The following is a 22,497-nucleotide window of genomic DNA, read 5'->3' on the forward strand; positions in this document are numbered from 1 at the left end:
CATGGCCAGTACGACTTACATGTCTACCTGGGACATATACTTTGTGGTGGCTCCTCTGAAGAGGTTTGCAAATGGAATTACTTAAACATGCTTATCATTATCAGTTTAAATAAATGTCATTTATTTTGGCAGGAGATTAATTTTTAACTTGGCAGCTGTTTTCAGACAGATTGTTGTCAGGTTATGGTGGTGACTAACTTTGGAAGAAGGAGGAGATTTAAAGGAGATTAGGTTTTCAGATCTTCAGGCTAGAATTTCTCCAAGGAGGCAAATAATTTCATCAATGCCTGAAATACTGGGTCCCAAAGACACTGCAAGATTTGCATCGTTGTGGCCTGACTTCAAAAATAACCCCACGTGTGAATAGCTACATGATCTTTAAGAAGAGGATTTTGTCACATATAATCTTCATTTGAGAAACTAGATGTTTATGTTGAAGTATGTTATGGAGGATCAGAGTCAACTTCAGACAGGTGGGAGATCTGGGTTCAAGACCTAATGCTGAGAAGATCACCAATTGGGCACTTTGCAAAAGACCAGTCCTTTTGGGAAAGTCCATGAACCTCTAACACTAGGCAGTATCACATTTTGTCCACAGGGTGTCTCTCTCTCTACCTAGTGCTCTGCCTGAAAACTCACCATTCCTATCTTCAAATCAGGGCACCCAGTCCTGTGGTGTCCATTTTAGCCAGGAAAAAACAATGTCAATGGACCCTAGAGCTATCAGTGGGTCCACACCCCAAACTTGTGTTTGGTAGTCAGCTTGTGGAACAGATAGAGGAGGGCTTCTTGGATAAAGCTATTTGAACATGGCTTTGAATTCATTAGAAAATTTCTAGCTTACAATACGAAGCCTGCAAATCAAATTTCTAAGAAATATCACACCACGCTGGAGAAACACCACAAAGTAGTTACCAACATCCCATTTGATTCTCACAGAAAAGAGACCTAAGTAATGGGACTCCGAGCAAAGTAGAAATGAGGAAGTCTGATTATTCTTGATCAGAAAAAGATGGCCCGAGATAACAAATGCATATCTTGGTTTCTTGTACCATTAAAAGTTATCAGAATATGTACTTTGGGGGTGGGAAGGATGGGTAAAGGATGATCAGTGGGGACCAATTTATAGTTACCTAGGAACAAAAAGTTATTTTGTGTTATCATTGCGCAGTAGGGTGACTAGAATGATAATGTACTAAACCTTTAAAAGATAGAAGAAAAGATTTGGAAAGTTTTCACCTTGTAGAAATGATTAAGGTTTCAGGAGAGAAATACGTTTAACTTGATTTAAACAACATGCAATGTATACATGTATCAAAATATTACATGGTACCTATTAATTTGTAAAATAATAAATTTAAAAAGAACCAGTAAATGAACAGGAAAAAGAAGAGAATATGTACTTTGCCAAAAATCTAGACAATAACCAAAATGGAAATCTAACCTAATTTCCAAGAAAAAGAATATAGAATGTGATTTAAATTTTTTAAAAAAATTTTTTACACACAGGCAGGTGATGTGAATTCAGTAAAAGATTCTCACTTAAATGGCCGTTTTTTCCCTCAGTTCTCCCATTGGGTCACAGAAATCCCAAATCCGAAAGCATAGGAAACTTCTTCCACTGCAAGACTCGGGATGGGATGTTAGGGATTTTAAAACACAAAGAAGTCATACCTTAAAATCATATGTGGCATCTGGGTTTTCATCGCAGGCAATGACTTCTGGTGCCATCCAGTAGGGGGTCCCGATGAAAGTGTTCCTCCTGCCCACTGTTCGATCAAGCTGGGCACTGACTCCAAAGTCCACTAATGAAAAGAAAACAACCAAATACATTCTATAATCTCAGGTTTAAGATGATAAAATGCATGCGTGTGTGTTTTTTTTTTTTTTTAACATGGCAAAATGTACGTAACATAAAACTTTAAAATTTTAACTATTTTTCATTTGTGGCAGTAAGTCCATTAACATTGTGCAACCATCGTCACCAAACTTTTCATTTTCCCCAACTGAGTCTCTAAACCATTGAGCAAGAACTGTCCATACGGTCTTATCCAAACCCTGGCAACCTCCCACTTTGTCTCTCTAAATTGACTGCTCAAATATGAGGAATCATACAGTGTTTGTCTTTTGGTTTGGCTTATCTCACTCAGTATAATGTCCTAAAAGTCACTCATATTGTACCATGTACTAATGTACCAGAATCCCTTCCTTGGTAATGCTGAATAACACTTCACCATACATACATACACACACACACACACACACACACACACACACACACACCACATTATGTTTGTCTTGTCATTTGTCAATGGGCACTTGGGTTGCTTCTACCTTTTCCACACTGTAAACATATATTTTTCACCTTCATGATAAATGCATGCAATGTACAATGAAAAAACACCAAATGTTATATCTGTTTATACCAAGACTCCATAGTGAGCAAAAACAGGTGTTCAATAAAAGGCAAGCTTGGTTGTTCTGTGGTGGTACCAAAAAAAGTGATTAAGGGCTAAGGGCTTGAGTCAGATGTCAAAGTTCATGTTCTGTTTCTGTTATTTAGTAGTGGTGTGACCTGGGGTGAGTAGGCCAACCTCTTTGAGCTTGGGTTTCCTAACCTATGAAACGAGGATGATGTCATCTACACACAGTGCTCTGATGTTTACATGAGATCATCTAAGTGCCTTGCAAGGGACATGACACTGCTGCACTCTCAATGAGTTACTGTTAAACAGGGATGACTGCATCTTCCCAGGACAGCTCATCGTGTCTGCGCATATGTATGCTTTGATTTTTAAAAGGGAATATTTATGAGATGAAAGTTTAGCTCCAAATACAATAAGAGGAATTTATGTATTTTAAAAAAAGAGCAAATATTTAAATCTCATTGAAAATAAGCAATTATATGGACAGTGATCCTTTTCTAGATGACAAATCATGAATCCTAACAGGATATTGGTCAATTTACACTTTTACTCAAGCAAGCAAACGCACATGGGCCTTCTCCTCCTTATCTAGACAGCCCCAGATGTGCTGTGGAAGGGCTCTAATGGATATCCAACGGAAGGGATCCCCCACTGGCAACTGTGGCAGATGAAGGAGGGTAATCAGTACTCACCTGAAGGAGACTACTGAGCACCCACTTTCTACAGGTGGCCCAGGTAATCATAAAATGAATATAAATATAACAAACATGGGAATACAGTAGATATTGATTATTCTAAATATGTCTAACTATGGATATTTTCAATGAAAAAAATGAGTCATCAATGTTCTGTCATAGCAAAAATATAAACTGTGAGATGTAGGAGATGATTTTAAGGTCCATTACTTCTGATCTTCACTGAAAAAAAAAAATCCCAATTATTTCTACACATTGATTAAGCACAAGGTTCTGTTCACCAAACCATTTAATTAATTCCTCAAAATGCTTTTAGAAAATGTCTTTGAAATAGACAAAACATTTTCCTTTCCATTTTTAGGGCAATGTCCCCCAAATCCACAAGTAACAAATTTACATTAATTTAAAGGAAGAGCTGTTGAAATAATCCTATCAATTCTATCAGTACCTCGGCTCACAGGATTCGGTTCTCACCTAGTTTAACTTCCGCGTTTTCAGTCAACAAGACATTCTGCCCTTTAATATCTCGATGAATCACTTTATGCTGGTGCAGGTGACTCAGCCCCTGCAGTGATGGAAAGGTGAGAAAGTTAATAGTGGGATAAGCCAAAATGAAAACAACCTATTTTGAATGATTCTCCCCAAAGTAAATTCACCCAGAGATGCTTTTCCAGAATTACATTCACATCTTATACTGCTGTTCTAAATGGTAGGCCACTGATCAATATCATCGGATATATATTGGCCATTGTTGCAATTTATGGCACTGTTTAAGACAAAACCCTATTGGATCTGACACCAGGTACCACCAGAGTACACTCAGATGACATGGTTAGGCCCCCATGTGCATGAGTTTCAGTTAACACAGTACCCTGAGAAGTGAGGGCTGCCTGTGTGTGCTAGTTTGTACAAAACACATCAACAATCTTTGCACAGAAAATGAAACTTATTTAACTAAATCTTCACATGGAGGGAGCAATATTTGAATTGAAAAGTTAAAAGTTACCTTCTGTCTTACACTGTTAACTGAACACAATAAAATATTTCTAAGGGCAGACAAGAACTTTCCCATTGGTTTTAGCCAATGTGGTTCACATTAAAAAAGGAATACAATCTCTCTTCCCTCAGAGGGCATTTATCACTGTCATTTTCAGTGCTTTATGATTTGGGTGACTTCATGCTCATTATATGAGACAATCTTTCTCAGACATCCACACCTTATTGTGTACCATATTTCTATGAATTACTCTGATTTTGGCTTATTTGTGCTATGAGTTCTATAAGCTACAGATTTACTCTAAACTTGTCACATATTTTTCAGATAAATTATAACCTAAAAGAATCTAAAATTAGAGCCTTGAAAGAAGACATGATATGTCACCATTATTAATTCAAAGTATTATGTATCCAAGTATCTTTATTTTATTATTTATGATTTTCTGTTCTTTTAATTGTTCTCCACAAACACAAAATCATAGTATAAAAGATGTGCAGGTACATGCATTCACACGTTTACACACACAAAATATCTGAATTTCCTAGTTGAAGAAACTCAGTACTAGAGTACAGATGTCCAAAAAATATTCACAGGTACACTCAGGATATCAATAAACATAAACCATGCAGGAGGACAGTCTGAGGCACTGGCCTGGGTAAAAAATTACCTTTCTTATCTAGTCAGTTTGGCTGAAGGTGGGCATCAAACAGATTTTAATTTCTTGTTTTTACAGCCTATGAACAACCCATAAATTCTTAGGAGAGGGAGTGAGGATCCCCCTCTCTCCTTTACCCTGAGAGTGGTCAGAAGCAGATACCAGGGCATACAAGTGAGCCAAAGGCTGTACTGAATGGGATCATACAATATAGGGAGAGTCAGCTCACTAATTCTTCTGATCACTTCCAGGTGATCTAATATTCTTTCCAGGGAGTCACCTGATGTCAAATTCTGATATCATTTGGGAGAAGGTATTGGAAAGAAGAAAATCACTATTTTCACAAATTTTAAAACAAGGAATGGGATGAACTTCCTTTCTGCTTTTAGAACCCTAAAGATTGAATGACTAATTCCTTGTACCCAGCAGTGCAAATGGGGAGAACCAGCACTGGAAACCTGATAGATTTCTGGCACCCACTGGGTGGTCCAGAGGATGAAATAATCCATCATGATTTCCCTGACTGAGTTTAAGTCAGGAATTCAAATTAAGTTAATGGCACATCAAAACACAGACAAATGTCAGCTGAGATCAGCACACAGGCAGGTTGTTTCGGCTCAAATTGTGTTTTGTGTTCTTTTAAAGAAATCTTTACAAGGGGGGGTAGAGAAGTATAGAAGTTCATTGGATTAGACAAAGGGAAATGAAGGGAAGGGAGGGGGACGGAATGGGAAAGGCAGTGGAATGGATCGGACATGACTTTCCTATGCTCGTATATGAAAACAGGACCCATGTGACTCCACATCATGTTCAATCACAAGAAGGGGGTTGAAATTGTAATGGGTTGCACTTCTTGTATGAATATGTCAAAATATACCCTACTGTCATGTATATGTAAAAACAACAAATAAAAAAACCTTTTTGCCTACCTCAAGTTATAGTATATTATTCTACGTTATCTCATAAGAACTTTAGTTTTTTCACCCTTCTCTTTTATATTTATTGGAATAAGTTTTTAAATATGGTATAAAGTAGGTGTTAATCTTATGTTTACATATGAGTTGTCAACTTTTGCTCATAAGAGTATTTATTTTTTATCCATAGCAGCATTAGCCTTGCCATAAATATGGTGTTCACGTGATGTGGGCCTGTTTAAGGAATTTTTTTCTTCTTCTCCCTTTTGGTACTGGGGATTGAACTCAGAGATGCTTAACCACTGAGCTACACCCCCAGAACTCTTTATTTTTTAATTTGAGACACAATTTTGCTACGTTGTTGAGGCTGACCTTGAACTTACAATCCTCCTGCCTGAGCCTCCTGAGTTGCTGAGATTCTATTTGTGTGCTACCATGCTTGGTTATTCAAGACGCCTTGATTCTGTGCCTTTGGCCACTGTCTTATCTACAATAATATCACTCTGTCTTAATTACTTAGTTGTTTTATAAGAAATTCTGATAACTGGGAGCCTAAGTCCTCCACCTTTGTTTTTCTTCCTTAGAATTACTTTGGTTGTTCTGGGCCTGTGATATTTCCATATAATTTCTAAAACCCAAATCATCACTGTCCACAAACATACCTACAGAAATTTTGATAGGGAGTTCAAAGAAAACAAGATAAAACCAGGAAGAAATGACATCTTTACCATATCAAGTCTCAGATACATTAAATGGCATACAACTCCATTTATTAAGATCTTTATAAACCTCTCTCAGGATCATTCAGTAGGTTTTAGAGTAGATGTCATTCACTTCTTTCTGTATATTTCTATACATTTGATTTTTAATGCTATTGTCAGTGCAGTCATTTTAAAATTTCATTTCTATTTGTATTTTGCTTAATTTGGTTTGCATTTAAGGCCCGGTCATTATCTATTTACATTTTCCTCCCTTTGTAATGCTCATCCATCTGCAATGCATAATCTATCTCTAAAGGCATATCTTGGACACATACTGAAAAACAATTTTAACTTTTGTACCCTTAAAATTAAGAAGAGTGAGCTTATAAATAAATGATGATCATCAGGCGAATCTAGGAAGAATGCTCAGTAGACATATAATCACCTCCGTATTAGTAGCAAGAGAAAAATTAAACTACTCTGAGTGAACTGCAATATGCCCAATTACCTTCTTCTCCCCAAACTGAGTGCAGTAAATATGAGAGGATTTTCTTTACTGCCTGATTGTGAGATGTGGGTAAAACTGGTCTAACAAGCACAGTCCTATCTAACTCTTTTGATGGCTTTAAGTAATTAGTCCTCAAAGATTCTTTTAAAAGTAAAATCAGTTAAATTAGCTTTCATGTAAAAATTACTAAAATCACATAATCCTTAAACACTTTATATAAATGGATATCTCAAACGACCCCATCTTAAAACAACCCATTTCCTAAATCTATCTTTATAGATACACTACCTTTATGATCAAAAATCATATTTCTAATAAGAAACATCATTGAAAAGTGAATCCCTGGTTAAGGGAAATCAGCTGAATTCAACCGCCAAATGACAGTGCACATGGCCTGTCCGAACGGCTCAGGCCCATCAGAGCGGAACAGCACGCCAAGCCACCATCCCCAACAGAAGGTAGAACAACCTTTAAGGAGGGAGGCGGAGATGCCAGGCTTGCCAATCGCTCTAGAAGGGCAGAACGAAGCCCAACATCCCCCAACATATCCTATTCTGCTTGATGACGTTGGTAAGTAGGTTGGTCCCCACTTGTCACCTACCCGCAAGATCTCCCTGCAGATGTATGCGATCCACTCTTCTTTCAGTGTGTTACCTTTTGTGTTCTTGATCAGGTCAGTGACAGAGCCAGCACCACAGAACTCCATCACCAACTGGCAAAGGAAGCAAACAAGCCAGTGTTATCGTTACACTTCACAGCATCTACCAGGTGGGGTTAAGAAAGCAGAGATGTCCTAGTTGGCTGTTTGGGAATGCCAATCCTGTGAAGAAAATGTGATGCCAAAACATAAATGTTTGTCTTAATTTCATAATAAAATGATAGAAAGATTGTTTTTAAAATTTTCAACCTATAAGTTAACAGTTGGAAATTGAGGGAAATCTCCATATTCTAAGTTTTTATTTTATTTTTTAACGGGGTCAGGTAGGTGGCTCCGAATGGGTTGAGATTATCTGTGCTTCTCTCCAGCAGAAGAATACATCTTTCCTACAAAAGCAGGAGCATTTCCCCGTCTGAAGACCTATGGCTCTGTAGGCAGTCCCAAGTTAGGACAACAGAAGTGCACACTGTTTATGTTATTGGTTTGTAAGTGGCATTGTAAGCTGTCAGAGTGGGGACTATCTGTTTTTAATTAACTTCAGTAAATGTTCCCAGGAGGTTGGACACATCAAATAAATTCAATAAACAATAAACTCTAATTTAGCACCTTTCATCCAAAAAGCTCTAAGCACTCTATAAATATAAACTCATTACAGTACTCAGCAACTTTATAAAATAGGCAGAAAATAAACATTGCCCTTACTTAACAGCAAAATAGAGCTAGGAGAGGAAAAGGAATCTATATGCTTTCACATCCATTTTCTAGGCTTAGAAAGGAAACATCCATTTCCATTTTTCTCCTTCTTCAAATGCAGTTCTCAACAGTCATTTTCTTAGATATTTATATTTATATTACTTTTTGTAATTATATAAAAAGAATTCAGAATAATTAGTAATCAATTCCTGACTTGATAACAAAGACAGAACTAAAACAGAGACATGATAAAATCACATTGATGGGTTTGGCTTTGTCTAGATGTGTATGTCTGATATCAGCACTATGTCTCTAGGACCTAAAAGATACCTACCAGGGTGAAAAATCTGCAGGCAGGAATCATGTTTTCTTTTTGTCTGTGTGCCTAATAGAAACTCAATAAAAAGTTATGAAATGTATTTCATAAGTGAGTTTTCCAATGCCTGTTCTGACTTATGATTCCAAAAAGACTGAGTTCCTTATAAAGCCCTCCCATCTTCTCCAAAGGACCAGCAGAAGTTTCAAGGTTTATAAGAGGCTTTTACAGGGAAGTGCTACAACAGACGACATTCCAACCAGAATGAGTTGGAAATTTTCCATAAGTTACAGTGAGGAAGATATCAAAGACCAAAGAAACTTGTAGATATGTGTCAAAAAGGACACATGAAGCAACTTGAGAAGACTCCTAGTGGCCAAAGATAGGATAGCATTGACAAGAATAATAATGGTAATGTCTAGAAACACATTAAATATGCTTAATGAAATGCATTAATAAAGCATTTTCTCAAGAACCAAAATCGGCACTATTAGAAGAAAATAACAAACCAACTTATTATTTTGAGAACTGGTTAAGGGGTGGGGACTCAGGTTTATTCTGTATTTCTTATACTAATTTTACCACTGGATAGTTAAATAATAAAACATGGAAAATTTTTACTCATGAAAGCAGATATTCCACCTAACAAATGATGAGGACATAATAGAACTACGATGTCATTATTTGTACTTCTTAATGGACTAACAGACTTAGGTAGTGATTATCAGTTGTTGCTAACATAAATAAGTAAGAAATAACTAAGATTTGCTTCTTGATAGAACAACAAAGCATCACCTAAGAGGTAGTCTTGCCAAAAACAAAAACCTGAACCTGCTCAGGCCTCTAGTTCTATCCACCCACAACTTACAGGAAATCAGCTAAGTCTAGACTAGGAAAACTGTCTAGACAAATTGTTTCTTCAACAAATGAGTTGCAAAGGGAAAGAAAAGAGAGATGGAAGGGAAACTTGTAGATATAAAATGGTTTTTAAATCAACAAATTGCAATGGATACACCTTATTTGGGCACTGATTTCTAAAAAGAGCTAAAAACATTTTTGAGATTATTACTGCTTTGAGTACAGACTTAGATATTTGATAATGCTAAGGAAATAAGATTAGTATTTTTAAAAGTGTGATAATGGTTCTGTTGTTAGTAAAAAATGTTCTTACCTTTTAAAGAAATAAGCAGAAATACTAGTGGATAGAAGTAATGATGGTGGGACATCTTGATATTCACATGCAGAACAATGATTTCAGGCCATTACCTTCTACCATATGCAAAAAAATTAAACTCAAAATGGGTCAAAGACCTAAATTCTGTTTGTTTGTTTGTTTGTTTTTGGCACTGGAGACCTAAATGTAAGAGCTAAAACTATTAAACTTTTAAGAGAAAAAAAAATCACAGGGATAAATCTTCATGACCTTTCTTCTTGAATCCTTTCAATGAATTTTCTTTAAACCCTTCAATGGTTTCTTAGATATGGCAATAGATTCACTAGTAACAAAAGAAAAATAGGATTGATTTCATCAAAATTATCCATTTTGGGCATTAAAGGATACTTTATTAAGAAAGTGAAGGGATAACTCACAGAATATAAATATATTAACAAATCATTTATCCGATAAGGGCCTAGTATTCAGAATATATAAAGAACTTTTACAACTCAACAATGAGAAGGTAGGAAATTCAATTTTAAAATGGGCAGAAGACTTAAATAGACATCTCTCCAAAGAAAGATAACTAAAATGTGGCTAATAATAATCACATGAAAAGCTGTTCAACATCATTAGTCATTAGGAAAATACACATGGGGAAACCATGATGAAGTTCACTTTATACCCATGAGGATGACTACAATTTTAAAAAAATGTAGAGAAATTGGAATCCTCATACATTGCTGAAAGCAGTGTAAAATGGTGCAGTCACTGTGGCCAAGAGTTCATGAGATCCTCAATGAGTTGAACACAGAAATGTTAGAGAACTCAGGAAATCCACTTTTAGATGTATACCCAAAACACTGAAAGCAGATGTTCCCAAAAAAACAAAACCCTGAATGAGAACATTCGAAGCAGTGCTATTCACAATAGACAAAAGATGGAAATAACCAAAAAATCCATCAACAGATGGACAAACAAAAATTGGTATATCCATGCAATGGGTGAAGTATCAATGTAGGATACACCATGGATGAATCAAGAAAACATTATGCTAATTGAAAGCAGTCTTTTTTCTAAAAGACCTTATATGTATGATTCCATTTATATGAAATATTCCAAACAGGCAGATCCATGCAGAGAGAAAGCAGATTAGTGGTCTCCAGGGATTGGGCAGGGCAAGCAGGGAGTGACTGCTTAATGATGACAATTTTCTTTTGGGTAGATGGAAAACTCTGGAACCAGATAGTGATGAATTATTCGACATTGTGAATGTACTGAATGCCACTGAATTATACATTTTAAAATGACTAAAATTTAGGGCTGGGGATATAGCTCCATTGGTAGAGTGCTTGCCTCACATGCACAAGGCCCTGGGTTCAATCCCCAGCAACACACACACACACATGATTAAAATTTAGGTAAATATGGTATTATGTGTATTTTATCAGAATTTTAAAAAAAAATTTATAAATATGTTTCAAAATAATCCTAGAAGGGGAAAAATTGATGGGCTTGTCAATGGAGTGGGATTAGCCACTGTTTGAAGTGTTAATCATACTGCTCTAGATGTGTGATTTTGGGGAGATCTTCCATAATACCAAGTTATGTAGCTGCCCACGGTTCAATGCCAGCAGAACAGACCAATGAAATATCCTTGTGTGGAATGGAAATATTTTCTCAAGTGAAGAAAACATACTTGTGCCTTTTCTTGAAATCCTATTCTGAAAAACAAAGTGACCAAACCTTTTATGAATGTGTCCGCTGCTCCTGAATCCGCTGGAGAAACTGTCCTAGCACTGAGCTGCATTAGGCCACATAATTGTGGTTCCCAAGGAAGCAGTGGAAGCCCAATGACTCCAGTCTTTCAAAATTAGATTGGACAAAATACTTTCAAATCTTCAGTAGGAAACAATCCTACTCCAGCCAGGCACTAATGTCGGTGATTTCTGTAATTTGCTTCTCCATTCAGCTCCAGCTGAAGGCTGCCGAATTCTTTTCATCTCACGGTGGAACAAAATGATTGTTAAATTATGTAATGGGATTTTTTTTTTTTAAAGAAAGAAAGAAACCAGCACTTGGTAGCAATGGGTTCCTGCAGCCACACAGCAATACTGATAATTACCACCACCACACAGTGGGGACCCTCCCTCCCCACAAGCAACCTCATCACATTAATAAACAGAGACAGGGCTCAACATGCAAAGCCCAGCAGCGAAAAGTCAATAACTTCACATCTCACAAGGAAGACATGATGGATCATTAATATTCTCCTGAAAGAAAGTTCTCAAAGAGTTGATGCTGGAACAAAAATACTTGTTAACATTTGATGAGAATTTACCATGTGCCAAGCACTGGGTGAAATGATTTACAACTTAGTCATTAACCAAACTGTTGTCTTGCTATTCTCCTTCTCTCAATTCCTTCCTTTATTTAGAAGTAGACGTTAGTTACGGTCTACAGCATTATACCACATAATCATTAAGCAACTAGCACAGTGTTAACACATCTGTTTTCTAAATTATCAGCTTTGTGATTTGGGGCAGGTTCCCTAACCACCCTGGGCTCAGAAACATCCCTTCTGAGCATCACCGTTATGCTAAAATACAAAATAAAAGCATCACCTTTATAAGTTTGATGTGAAAATTCCTTGAGTCTATCGATATAATATTTCTCTTGGTCAGAAATCTCAAAATATATCTATTATTTTTTCATTCTTTCTTTTGTTTGCATTATAAAAGTCAATAAGGGCCAAGCACAGTGGCGCACGCCTGTAATCCCAATGGCTCAGGAGGCTAAGGCAGGAGGATCATAAGTTCAAAGCCAGCCTCAGCAATGGTGAGACGCTAAGCCACTCAGTGAGACCCTCTCTCTAAATAAAATAGAAAATAGGGCTGGGGATGTGGCTCAGTGGTCAAATGTCCCTGAGTTCAATCCCTGGTAATCCCCCCGAAACCCCCCCAACACCCAAGAAAAAAAAAAGGCAATGAGAAGGAGTTTCTGACTTGGAGGGTAATATCAATAGGTCCTTGAGGCCCACTTTATTTGGACTGGGGAAGACAGAGTGAAAGATGCTGAAAGCGTGTCAGGCATATATGTTCCCAAAACTTCCATTAAGAAAAGAGTACTAAGGACACATGCCATTGTTTTAAAAGTTTGTATCCCAGCAAGAAGACACAGTGGTATATCCCACAACAGTGGATCTTTCTCTTTGGGAGGTGGTGGTGATGGAAGTTGGGGAAGGAGAGATGAAAAGTACTCTTACATTTGAAACTCTCATTCCATACCACCTACATAAATAATTGGTCAGAAACAAACATGCATGCCATTGGGATTTGGAAAGAAGGAAGGTAAAGTCGAAGGTGGGAGAGAAACATGCTCAGGCACGCTGGGCCTGGCCTGGAGGATGTGGTCTAAACAGAGCACAGCGAAGCAGCAGCAAATCACCAGAAACGAGGATTCCTGCCTGGCTTGAACAGGAATAGTTATTCCTATATAAATAAAAGGAGACTAAATTTTTGAAATAGAGTTTTGACATATTTCACAATTTTCATGGTTGGTTGTTACATATTTTTTTCAACTGTCTTATATTTCTGACAAGTGTGAGATTTTCTCTCAGAGGATGGGAGGCACTTATTATGCCCTCCTGTGTGCCCCCACACCCGGGACAACACATGATGAGGGGGCTCCAGCCTCAGCTGATCCCAGAGGAGTTTCAGAAGCACCGGGTCAGGCCTGAACGCACCTCTTCCCGAGGCACAGACAAGAGCCTGCGGAACAGAACCACCAGATGAGGTCATTTCTAGCCTTCCCTTTCCAACCCCGGAAACCTCTGAAAAAACTTTAAAAGGTTAATTCTCAGAAAGCAGGGTGATTTCTGAGGTCCCTAAAGGATTCACTCACTTTCTAGTTAATTGGTTTTTAGTTCCTGAACAAGAAACAAGGCCTTAAGATAGTATTTTAAAACAGCATGTACTAACCCAGAACACAGCAACAGGAACTCATTTCCCATCCCATGTCACTAGTCAGTCGCCCACAGAATAAATGACTATTAACAGATCCCTTCTCTTTAATAGTAAAAGGAGAGATAGCAGCAAGAAGTGAGGAAGAGGAGAAGGCAGATGAAGGGCTTTCTAAATGAACCAAGCAGGTGAAGAGACACCCTGAGAAAGGATGGGAAAATGTGTGGTGCACACCTGTAATCCCAGTGGTTCAGGAGGCTGACACAGGAGGATCACATATTCAAGGCCAGCCTCAGCAACTTAGTGAAACTCCACCTCAAATTAAAAAAATTAAAAGGGCTGGGAATGTGACTCAGTGGTTAAATGTCCCTGAGTTTAATCCCTGGTACCATTAAAAAAAAAAAAAAAAAAAAAAGGATAGGAAAGAAATTTCCAAGGATTCACAACTCTGCAAAATGATTAGGGTATTGACCTTGAAAGTCCAGAAACTGAAGTGAGGCACAAGATATTTTTTTATCTTGTGTGGTTGGAAACAGCCATGGATCTCATCTGCATGACTTATGAAGGTGTAAACCAAACCCACGTTCTATAACTTTGTTAGAGAAGAGCTGCTTCATTCACCAAAAGTTGTCTAAGTCTCACAATATAAAAGATGTGAACATAGAAACACAAGATACAAATCAAAAACTAGCTGGTATACATATGAATACATTTATCATTCAACTTACTGACTGAAGTAAAGTAAAACTGTTCAGCATTTCAAATTTGAAAAGTAACTTCAACAGCCTTTTGCATTCATTTTTAAATTAGCATGTATGGAGGGGGCTCTTTTGGTTCCTGTATTTTATATTTAGATTTGAAAAGAGAATGCTTGAAGTACAAATTCTAAGTTTTCCAAAGATAAGAAAATGAGTTCCAAGGTTGAGAAGTGCCTCAAACTTGGTCAATAAGTCTTCTGGACAATGAACAACTTTATACTTTGAGAATGACAAAGGCACTTTGAATATACTGAGGCTACTGGTATTTTTAGCAACCAGAAGACCGCCCAAAGGGCAGCCTCCCACACATGCTCAACAGTCGCCCATGTCTGAGCAGACAGACAGCTCAGACTCAGCATGAGAGCATTCAAGGAAACACTGGAGAAATTAGCTATGCTCAGACTCAAATTTCACAGTAGACATGCAAGATCTTCTGCAGAATTGTTCTTAGTAGGAGTAATTCATTAATGTCCATTCTGTCCACAGACCCAATTGTAGAAACTAACCTTAAGGAAGTAAGAAATAGTACAACTCTGCATCTCAGAATGTTACATCCAAATACAAGAATTTGGGATGAGAATGAAGGAGCAAGTTTTCAGACAGGTTAAAAATAGAAAAAGAGAAGCCAGGCTTGGTGGCACACACCACCTATAATCCCAGAGACCCAGGAGACAGAGTTAGGAGGATCGCAAGTTCAAAACCAGTCTCAGCAACTTAGTGAGGCCTCAAGCAACTTAGTGAGACTTTGTCTCAAAATAAAAAGAGCTGGGCGGGTTGGAGTTGTGGCTCAGTGGTAGAGCACTTGCCTAGCATGTGTGAGGCCCTGGATTCGATTCTCAGCACCACATATAAATAAATGAATAAAAATAAAGGTCTATCAACATCTTAAAAAAAAAAAAAAATATATATATATATATATATGTATATATATATATATAAAAGAGCTGGGGATGTAGCTCAGTGGTTGAGCACCCCTGGGTTCAATTCCTGGTACTTAAAAAAAGAAAAAAAGGAAAAGAGAAATACTAGCCTTAGAACATTTAGGAACAAGCATGTTGGTAGTGAATACTTTTGAGGTGTGCTCAGTATAAATAGGAACATAGGCTCAAAATGAACCTAAAAAAGAAACCAGAAGGTTTTCAAAGTAACTTTAGACATACATAAAGTCCTTCTGCTAAGATAAAAAGCAGTTTAAACACAATTCTAATGAAATTCTTTGGGGTAGAAAAAGAAATTGGTTTCACATTCTTGTCAAAGAATCATCCATTAATTTAGGTGTGGTTTAAGATCTGTGTTGCTATCTGAGCATCTTACATTCTGTCTCTGTAAGTCACACAGTGGGGTGATTGTGACACCTGGCAGATTGTTTACAATTATTCTCCCTACCATTTCAGGCACTCCTCTATTGACCAAATTCAACCTTTAAAAATCTTCTCCTCACAAATAATGAGATTCAAACACTTCTCCAGATGAGTGATCTAGCTCCTATCTATGAAAGGAGTTTTTCACTCATAAAAGAGAAGATTACTGATTAAAACAATTATAAAAAGAAGACAGTCTCATTTCTGATACCTAGAACTAAGAGAAAATTTAACTGTTCAAAGGCTCAGCTACAGGTGGCTGAATTTTTAATAGTGTTATCTATAGCAATTTACATTTAAATCTTAAAACAATCAAAAATGAAATGGGCATGGTTTTTTTGCCAAGCCTAGATGCCACAGCAATTTAAATCTAAACTATAACAGATTTAAGTTTGGGGGGTATGGCCAATGGCAATGCAGATTCTAGAAAGGGTCTCTCATTGGTCGTGACATGAGTTCACCTCTTAGTTCATCTCAGTGGCTTATTCTGGATGATCTTACACAGGGCCTGGACAAGTAATGCAAGCATATGAGGCTGACTATCGATGAGAGACAAGAGAGTGATGGGGCCTCTGGTACAAAGTGAGGTGGCATGTGTCCTCCCAACAGCTGGCAAACTGTTCTAACATATTGCTGCTATTTGGGATTTCAGGCCCAATATTTTTAGATCATTTGATTTTTCAAACTTTTCAAGAAATCCAGACTTCTGTGTGAAACAGCTCAATTTTTCTAATGTTGGCGTAATTAAAACGCTACTACCTTATGTGAACCAAACTCAACATATTTAGCTTCTGTGCTTGTCAGTTTGCAAACTCAGACCTAGTCCACCATTATCATTTTTATAAGGTAAAAATCAAATGCCAGAGACACTTGACTCTACTAAAACTAGAATACTGGTCCCTGGATTCTCAGGCCAGGTTGCAGTTAACTGCTAGAACATTCCTCAAAAGCATACAATATAATTTCCTGACTCCTACTTCTGCAAGTCTGCAGCATTACAATATAGTTAAAGGCATACTGAGCCATTACATTACAACAATCTGCTATATTACTTGAACACTGTGTATTTTGAAAGCTAATTAGAAATGTATTTCTAAGATATTCTGGCCTGTGATTATTATGGTAGTATCAAAAGAGATGGCAAAATATGGGAGATTTTGTGCTCTCATTGTAGAGAAATTAGTCCATTTAACGGATAGTACTTCTCACTCCTGCTATCTGACCGGCATACAGCAAAATAGGACAGCCTCTCGCCCTGCAGAATGAGATGGTAATGTTGTATGTCAGAGTTCGACTTGTTTCCCAGAGATCAGAATCTTTATTGAAAAAGCTCCCTTTTTTGATTTCCGGATCAGGCCCGGAGCAGTTGATAAAGGAGAATCACTTGGCCATTATCAGAAGTAGTTGTGTTTCTACAAAGAGTGGTACTAAACAAGAGTTTATCTCCACAATGAGACTGATAGAATTCACACCGATTATATTTCAATCAGACACCTGAAACACCACATATATTGTCTGGGGAAATATTGCAATCCTCTGTCCCCCGGTCACAGTCAAAGAAATATTTGGGGAGTATTTCATGTAGACTGAACACAGGAAATAAATGTTAGAGAGTGCTGTTCTTGGTAGCATAAACTATGTCTCTATATGATCCATAATAATATTTTTACATCAGTATAATCCTAACAAAATGCCAAGAGTCCAAAGAGTCAACTAACTATGACCTTTGCAATTATTTGATGAAAGATTCCCAAAAGGTTTAATGTAATTCTCAAAATGTATTTCTTACACTATACAGCAGTTTTATTAGTAGTAGCTAACAGGTCCTACTACCCTCTTTGAAAGGCAGGGAAATTGAGGAATGAAGATTAAGAGTGAAGTTAAAACAAGTTTATTTATACAAAAAGCTTCAATCCCATGTGGAACTCCAATCTCTGATATCAAAACCATCTTTCATGACTGAAAAGAGAAACATGTAGGGTCTAAGAGCTTGATTCTGGCATCAGACAGCCTAGGGTTAGCTGCACACTGGCTCCATCCAAGTTCTTTGCTTGGGCAATGTTCCTAACTTCTCTGAGCCTCATTTCTTCATTTGTAAAGTGCAGATAATAATCATCCACTTGTAGAGAGGCTATAAAAATCTAATGAAATAATATGACAATGTTAGCAAACATAGCCATTGGCACATTGATAAGAAGGTGACAAATATTACTTATCACTGTACACAGTAACAAAAGACCCAAATTCAGTGAGTTCTGACTTGTAATAGTGCACACTATTATATTTTGTAGTCAAATTTCCACCAATATTATAAGCTAATATCAATTTCCTATTATGTTTCTGTACTGCCTTTGTGATTTCAAAATTCTTCCTTCGTCTGTTATCACACAGAAGAGCAACCAGGAAAAGAAAGGATTTTCTTGTCCCTGTGAGGCCTTTCCTAGCTTTTATCTCATCCTCAGTGATATAGAACTACTGGACAATTGCTAACAGAGATGGTCAGAACAGTCATTTGCATGATCCTGAGTCTGACAAGTCCCTAGGCCCTCTGTCTTCCAAACCAGCAGAATTCGGGGTTTAAAAGTGTCACATGGTGACACCTGGATTTAATTACAGGTTGGGAAAACAGATGTGAAAGCAGGACTTCTCCCCACGTGGTCCAGTTCAGAAGTGCTTGCTACTTATAGGTCTCCCTTTACCAAGTTGAGGAAGAGGATTAGCTTACTCAGTCTCCACACTGGTCTCCTTGCTCCTACCCTTGCCCCCATTCAGCCTGTTCTCAACCCAGTAACCAAAATATCCCTTCATTTTGTGGGTCAGATCCCATCAGTTCACCTTTAAAGCCTTCCAAGGGCTCCCCTGCTTCATAGATAGTAAAAGCTGAGATCTTTCCAGTGTCCTTGTATGGTCCGGCATAACATAGCCCCAGGTTTCTGTCCCACATCTCTCCCTTCCACTCACTCAGTCCCAGCAGTGGCCTCATCATTATTCCCAGAAAGCAGCAGGAATGCCCTTCCTCAAGTGAACTACAACAGGGCTCACCCTCACCTCTCTATGCACCACTGCCACTTACTCCGTTCAGGTTGCTATAACAAAAAACCAGAGCACCTGGTACATTGATAAGCAGGTGGCTTATAAACAAAAGAAACTTGCTTCTCACAGTTCTGGAGGCTGGAAGTCCTAGATCAGGATTGCAGCAAGCTGAGGTTCTGGTGAAGGCCTTCTTTCTAGTTGCAGATCACAGACTTCTTGAAAGGAAAGCATGAAAGCTCTCTGGGTCCCTCTCCTAAGGGCACTAATTCCACTCATGAGGGGTCCACCTTCATGACCCAATCACTTGCCCAAAGCTTTACCCCCTCACATGCTGGAGGAGCAGAGCAGGGGTGAAGACCTTGCCTAGCAGGCATGAGTCCCTAGGTTCCATCCCCAGCATTGCCAACAAGCGCATCCTCTGAATACCATCACACTGGGGTTCTGATTTCAACATATGAATGTCGGGGCATAAACCTTCAGGGCACTCTGCATCCCTTACTGTACTTCCCATCAACGCTTCCCTGTTGTGACAGGTGCTCACCAGCTTCCAGCATTCTCTATAATTTTCTCATTCATCATATTTATTGTCTGTAGTCTGCAGCAAGAACATAAGTGACATTAAACTGGGGACTTTAACCAATCTGTTTGCTAATGTATCCTGAGTGCCTAAAAGAGTACCTTGCACCAGTGACGAACAAATGAATGACTGGTGAATAAATAAATGAACGTATACATCTCCAGGCTCTTAGTTCCCAGCAACTACAACCATCTCTATGGGAGGAGCAATTGACCAAGGTGAGAACTGGCAGGTTGAGACTCATTTTCAGGAAATAACATCTCCCAACCTCCCATTAACCCCATGCAGATGAAAACAGGCTCACTGCTTTCTCCAAAGGCCAACATGAAAATGGACTGAAGATTTTGCTCATTTAAAAAAAATTTTAAAGCCTCCCATTGTCTTTCATAGAATTTCAGATCAAGCTAACTTGTCACATTTTAGGATATCTGCAGTCTTGTCCTTCATCATACATTAGTGAGCTTTGAGGTCCTATAAAATCAACTAACATCACCGAAAACCAGAGAAAGAATTACAACCAAATTTCCTGCCAGTTTTAAAAAATTTCAAATTAGGAAAATGGTGAAAATGAGTTCCACCCTGCTTGATGACCCCTTTCCTTCTCTCAACCAAAATACTGCAAATAAACATTTATATCCAAGAAAATCAACTACCCTACTTGGCCCATCTCACAAAAGGAATAGAATTAATGGTTAGATGTGACTCATCGAGAAACAGCTGCACTGCCTCAGGTGATAAGCTGGAAGATGGACCCAAAGCACTGTTTTTTGTTTTCTATATTTTTTCAATTCGGAACTACAAGTCCTGACCATATGAAAACCCTTTCCACAGATGGCATGAAAATAGCTATCATTCCCTGTCAGATGTGCATAATGCTGCAATGAAAATGGGAGTGCAGATGTCTCTTGGACACATTGATTTCGCTTCTCTTGGATATAACCAGAAGTGGAACTGCTAGATGATCTGGTAGTTCTATTTCTAATATTTTGAGGGACCACCATATATGGAGGGATTGCCAGTATTTTGAGGCGCCATGTTTTCCATAATGACTGTACTAATTTACATTCACGCCAGCAGTATGCAATGGTTCCCTTTCCTCAACAGCCTCGCCAACGTTATGCAATTTTTGTTTGTCAATTATATCTCAGTAATACCAGTGGCAGGGCAGGATAGGGACTGGGGTGTACCTCAGTGGTAGAGCATTTGCCTAGTGTGTTGGAGGCCCTGGGTTCCTTAGAACCTCTGCACTGTAAGCAACAACAACAACAAAAAACCTCAAGTAGTGGTTTCTCTTGGGCTGCTGATTAGGAGGAAGCATAAGGGGTCCCATGGTGCAGCAATGAATTAGGGGAAAATAATTATCATTTTCTATGTGTCATCTTCTTCAGCTCATGGCAATATGAGGTTACTGCTAAGCAGGAGGAGTCTTGACAATGCAGAAGTCCTTTGGGAACACAGACATTCCAACTAGTGCCACCTCGTTATATCCTGTTGAACCTGTAGGCCTCAGGAAACCTGTTCTTGAAAGTACTTGTAGCAGCAATATCACTGTCATGAACAAATCAATGATTCCTTCAACATCATATTGCCCTGTACTTCCAAGTGCTGAGGAGGATGATAAGATGCAAAAGGCACAATGCATGTCCTCAGAGAGATCTGACTGTCATTATGAGGAGTGAGGACAGCCCAACAGGAAGCAAGAAGAAAAAAAAAAAAATAAGAGAAGCAAAAGTGGTTCAGATACTCTATTCACGAGAAAGACCAGGAAAAAAAGCAGACAAGAAGAGAAAATGTTTTAAAATTAAATTACTAAAGTTACTCTCCAGAAGTAAATATTTTCAACACCATTAGTATTATTACAGACATCCCAACTATGTCAATATTGTATTTTCTTTTTCCTTTAGTTTTTTAGAAAATGTGAAGACAGCGTAACTAATTATGACCTCTCCAAAAGGCTTTTAAAATCCCACTATAATTGTTAATGATCATCCATTTATAAATATAGATCTGTATCAATTAATTCCATCATGTTTCTTAAATGATTTCCTACTGGTTAACTTGTCCATTCATGTTTGTATAGTTGCCCAGATATTTACATAGGATGCATTTTTGCATGCGGAAATACTGGTTCAAAAGTGAGGCATCTTCTTTGAAGACATCTTTATGTCTATATATCTGCATGTCTGTGCACATACATATGAGCATGTACATGTTGTGTCTGTGTGCATCTGTGTGTACTCCAATTGCATTTGAGTTAGGTTGCACCAATATCTATGCCCATAAGCAGTGTGTATATGTGTTCATTTAAAAATAATTGCCAGTGTACTAGGTAAGAAATGGCTAGCAACTTTTATTTTCCATTACACTTATGTTATTAAGTAATGGTAACATTTAAAAAAACACATATTTTGGTAATTGACATTTCTTCCTGTTTTAGTTGCTATCTCGTCCTTAACTCAATCATTCTCTTAGTAGTTTCCTATTTTTTCTTTTGGTTTATAAAAATTCTTCATCTCTGGAAGTTATTAAATTCTTTGCTCATTGTATTTGAAATAAATACTTTTACCAAATTAGTTATTTGCATCTTTACTTTTAGGTAATGGGAAATTTTTAAAAATTCATATAGTCAAATCCATTAAAATTCTTTTCCTTTGTTGTCATCAATCTCACTTTAGAAATCATTTTTATTAATTTAAAATTTATCTTCTCCTACTACTTTTACATTTTTAATCTTCACATTCATATCTATGTACATTTAAAGGCATAATTAAAATCTAATGTAATTTTTTCAGAAATCACATAAAATAGTTTATACAATCAGTGATTACACAAAATGGATGTGTTTATCCCAAAGTGAGTGTTTCTTTTCTTTTTTTTTTTTTTTTTAATTTTAAATTTGAAGATGAATCTTACAGGGAAAAAAAAGTCCCAGCAGCTCTTTTCACTTCCAAAGATGAAGTATTCAATACCACATGGCATGAAAATCTTGGTAGTTTTTCAGCTGTTACATTATTAACATTATTAAATTTTTTTGGTTTCCAATTACATTCACTGTATGTTTTGTCTTCTCAACTAGATTGCAAATGT

At 37.6% G+C, this 22,497-nt stretch overlaps 1 protein-coding gene across 8 annotated transcripts in view; it reads right to left on the reverse strand.

Moving 5' to 3' along the window:
* Window positions 1-22,497, reverse strand: part of Tnik (TRAF2 and NCK interacting kinase) — a 377,067-nt gene that overhangs the window by 116,078 nt on the left and 238,492 nt on the right. For all 8 annotated transcript variants that reach the window (XM_047563560.1, XM_047563558.1, XM_047563556.1 and 5 more), the window contains exons 5-7: window positions 7,498-7,608; window positions 3,596-3,686; window positions 1,675-1,805 (exon numbers count right to left, since the gene is read on the reverse strand). In XM_047563560.1, coding sequence (XP_047419516.1) covers window positions 1,675-1,805; window positions 3,596-3,686; window positions 7,498-7,608 — 333 coding nt within the window. The remainder of the gene's footprint in view (window positions 1-1,674; window positions 1,806-3,595; window positions 3,687-7,497; window positions 7,609-22,497) is intronic.

The sequence above is a fragment of the Sciurus carolinensis genome, chromosome 9 (genome assembly GCF_902686445.1).
Source record: "Sciurus carolinensis chromosome 9, mSciCar1.2, whole genome shotgun sequence".
NCBI classification, from domain to species: Eukaryota; Metazoa; Chordata; class Mammalia; order Rodentia; family Sciuridae; genus Sciurus; species Sciurus carolinensis.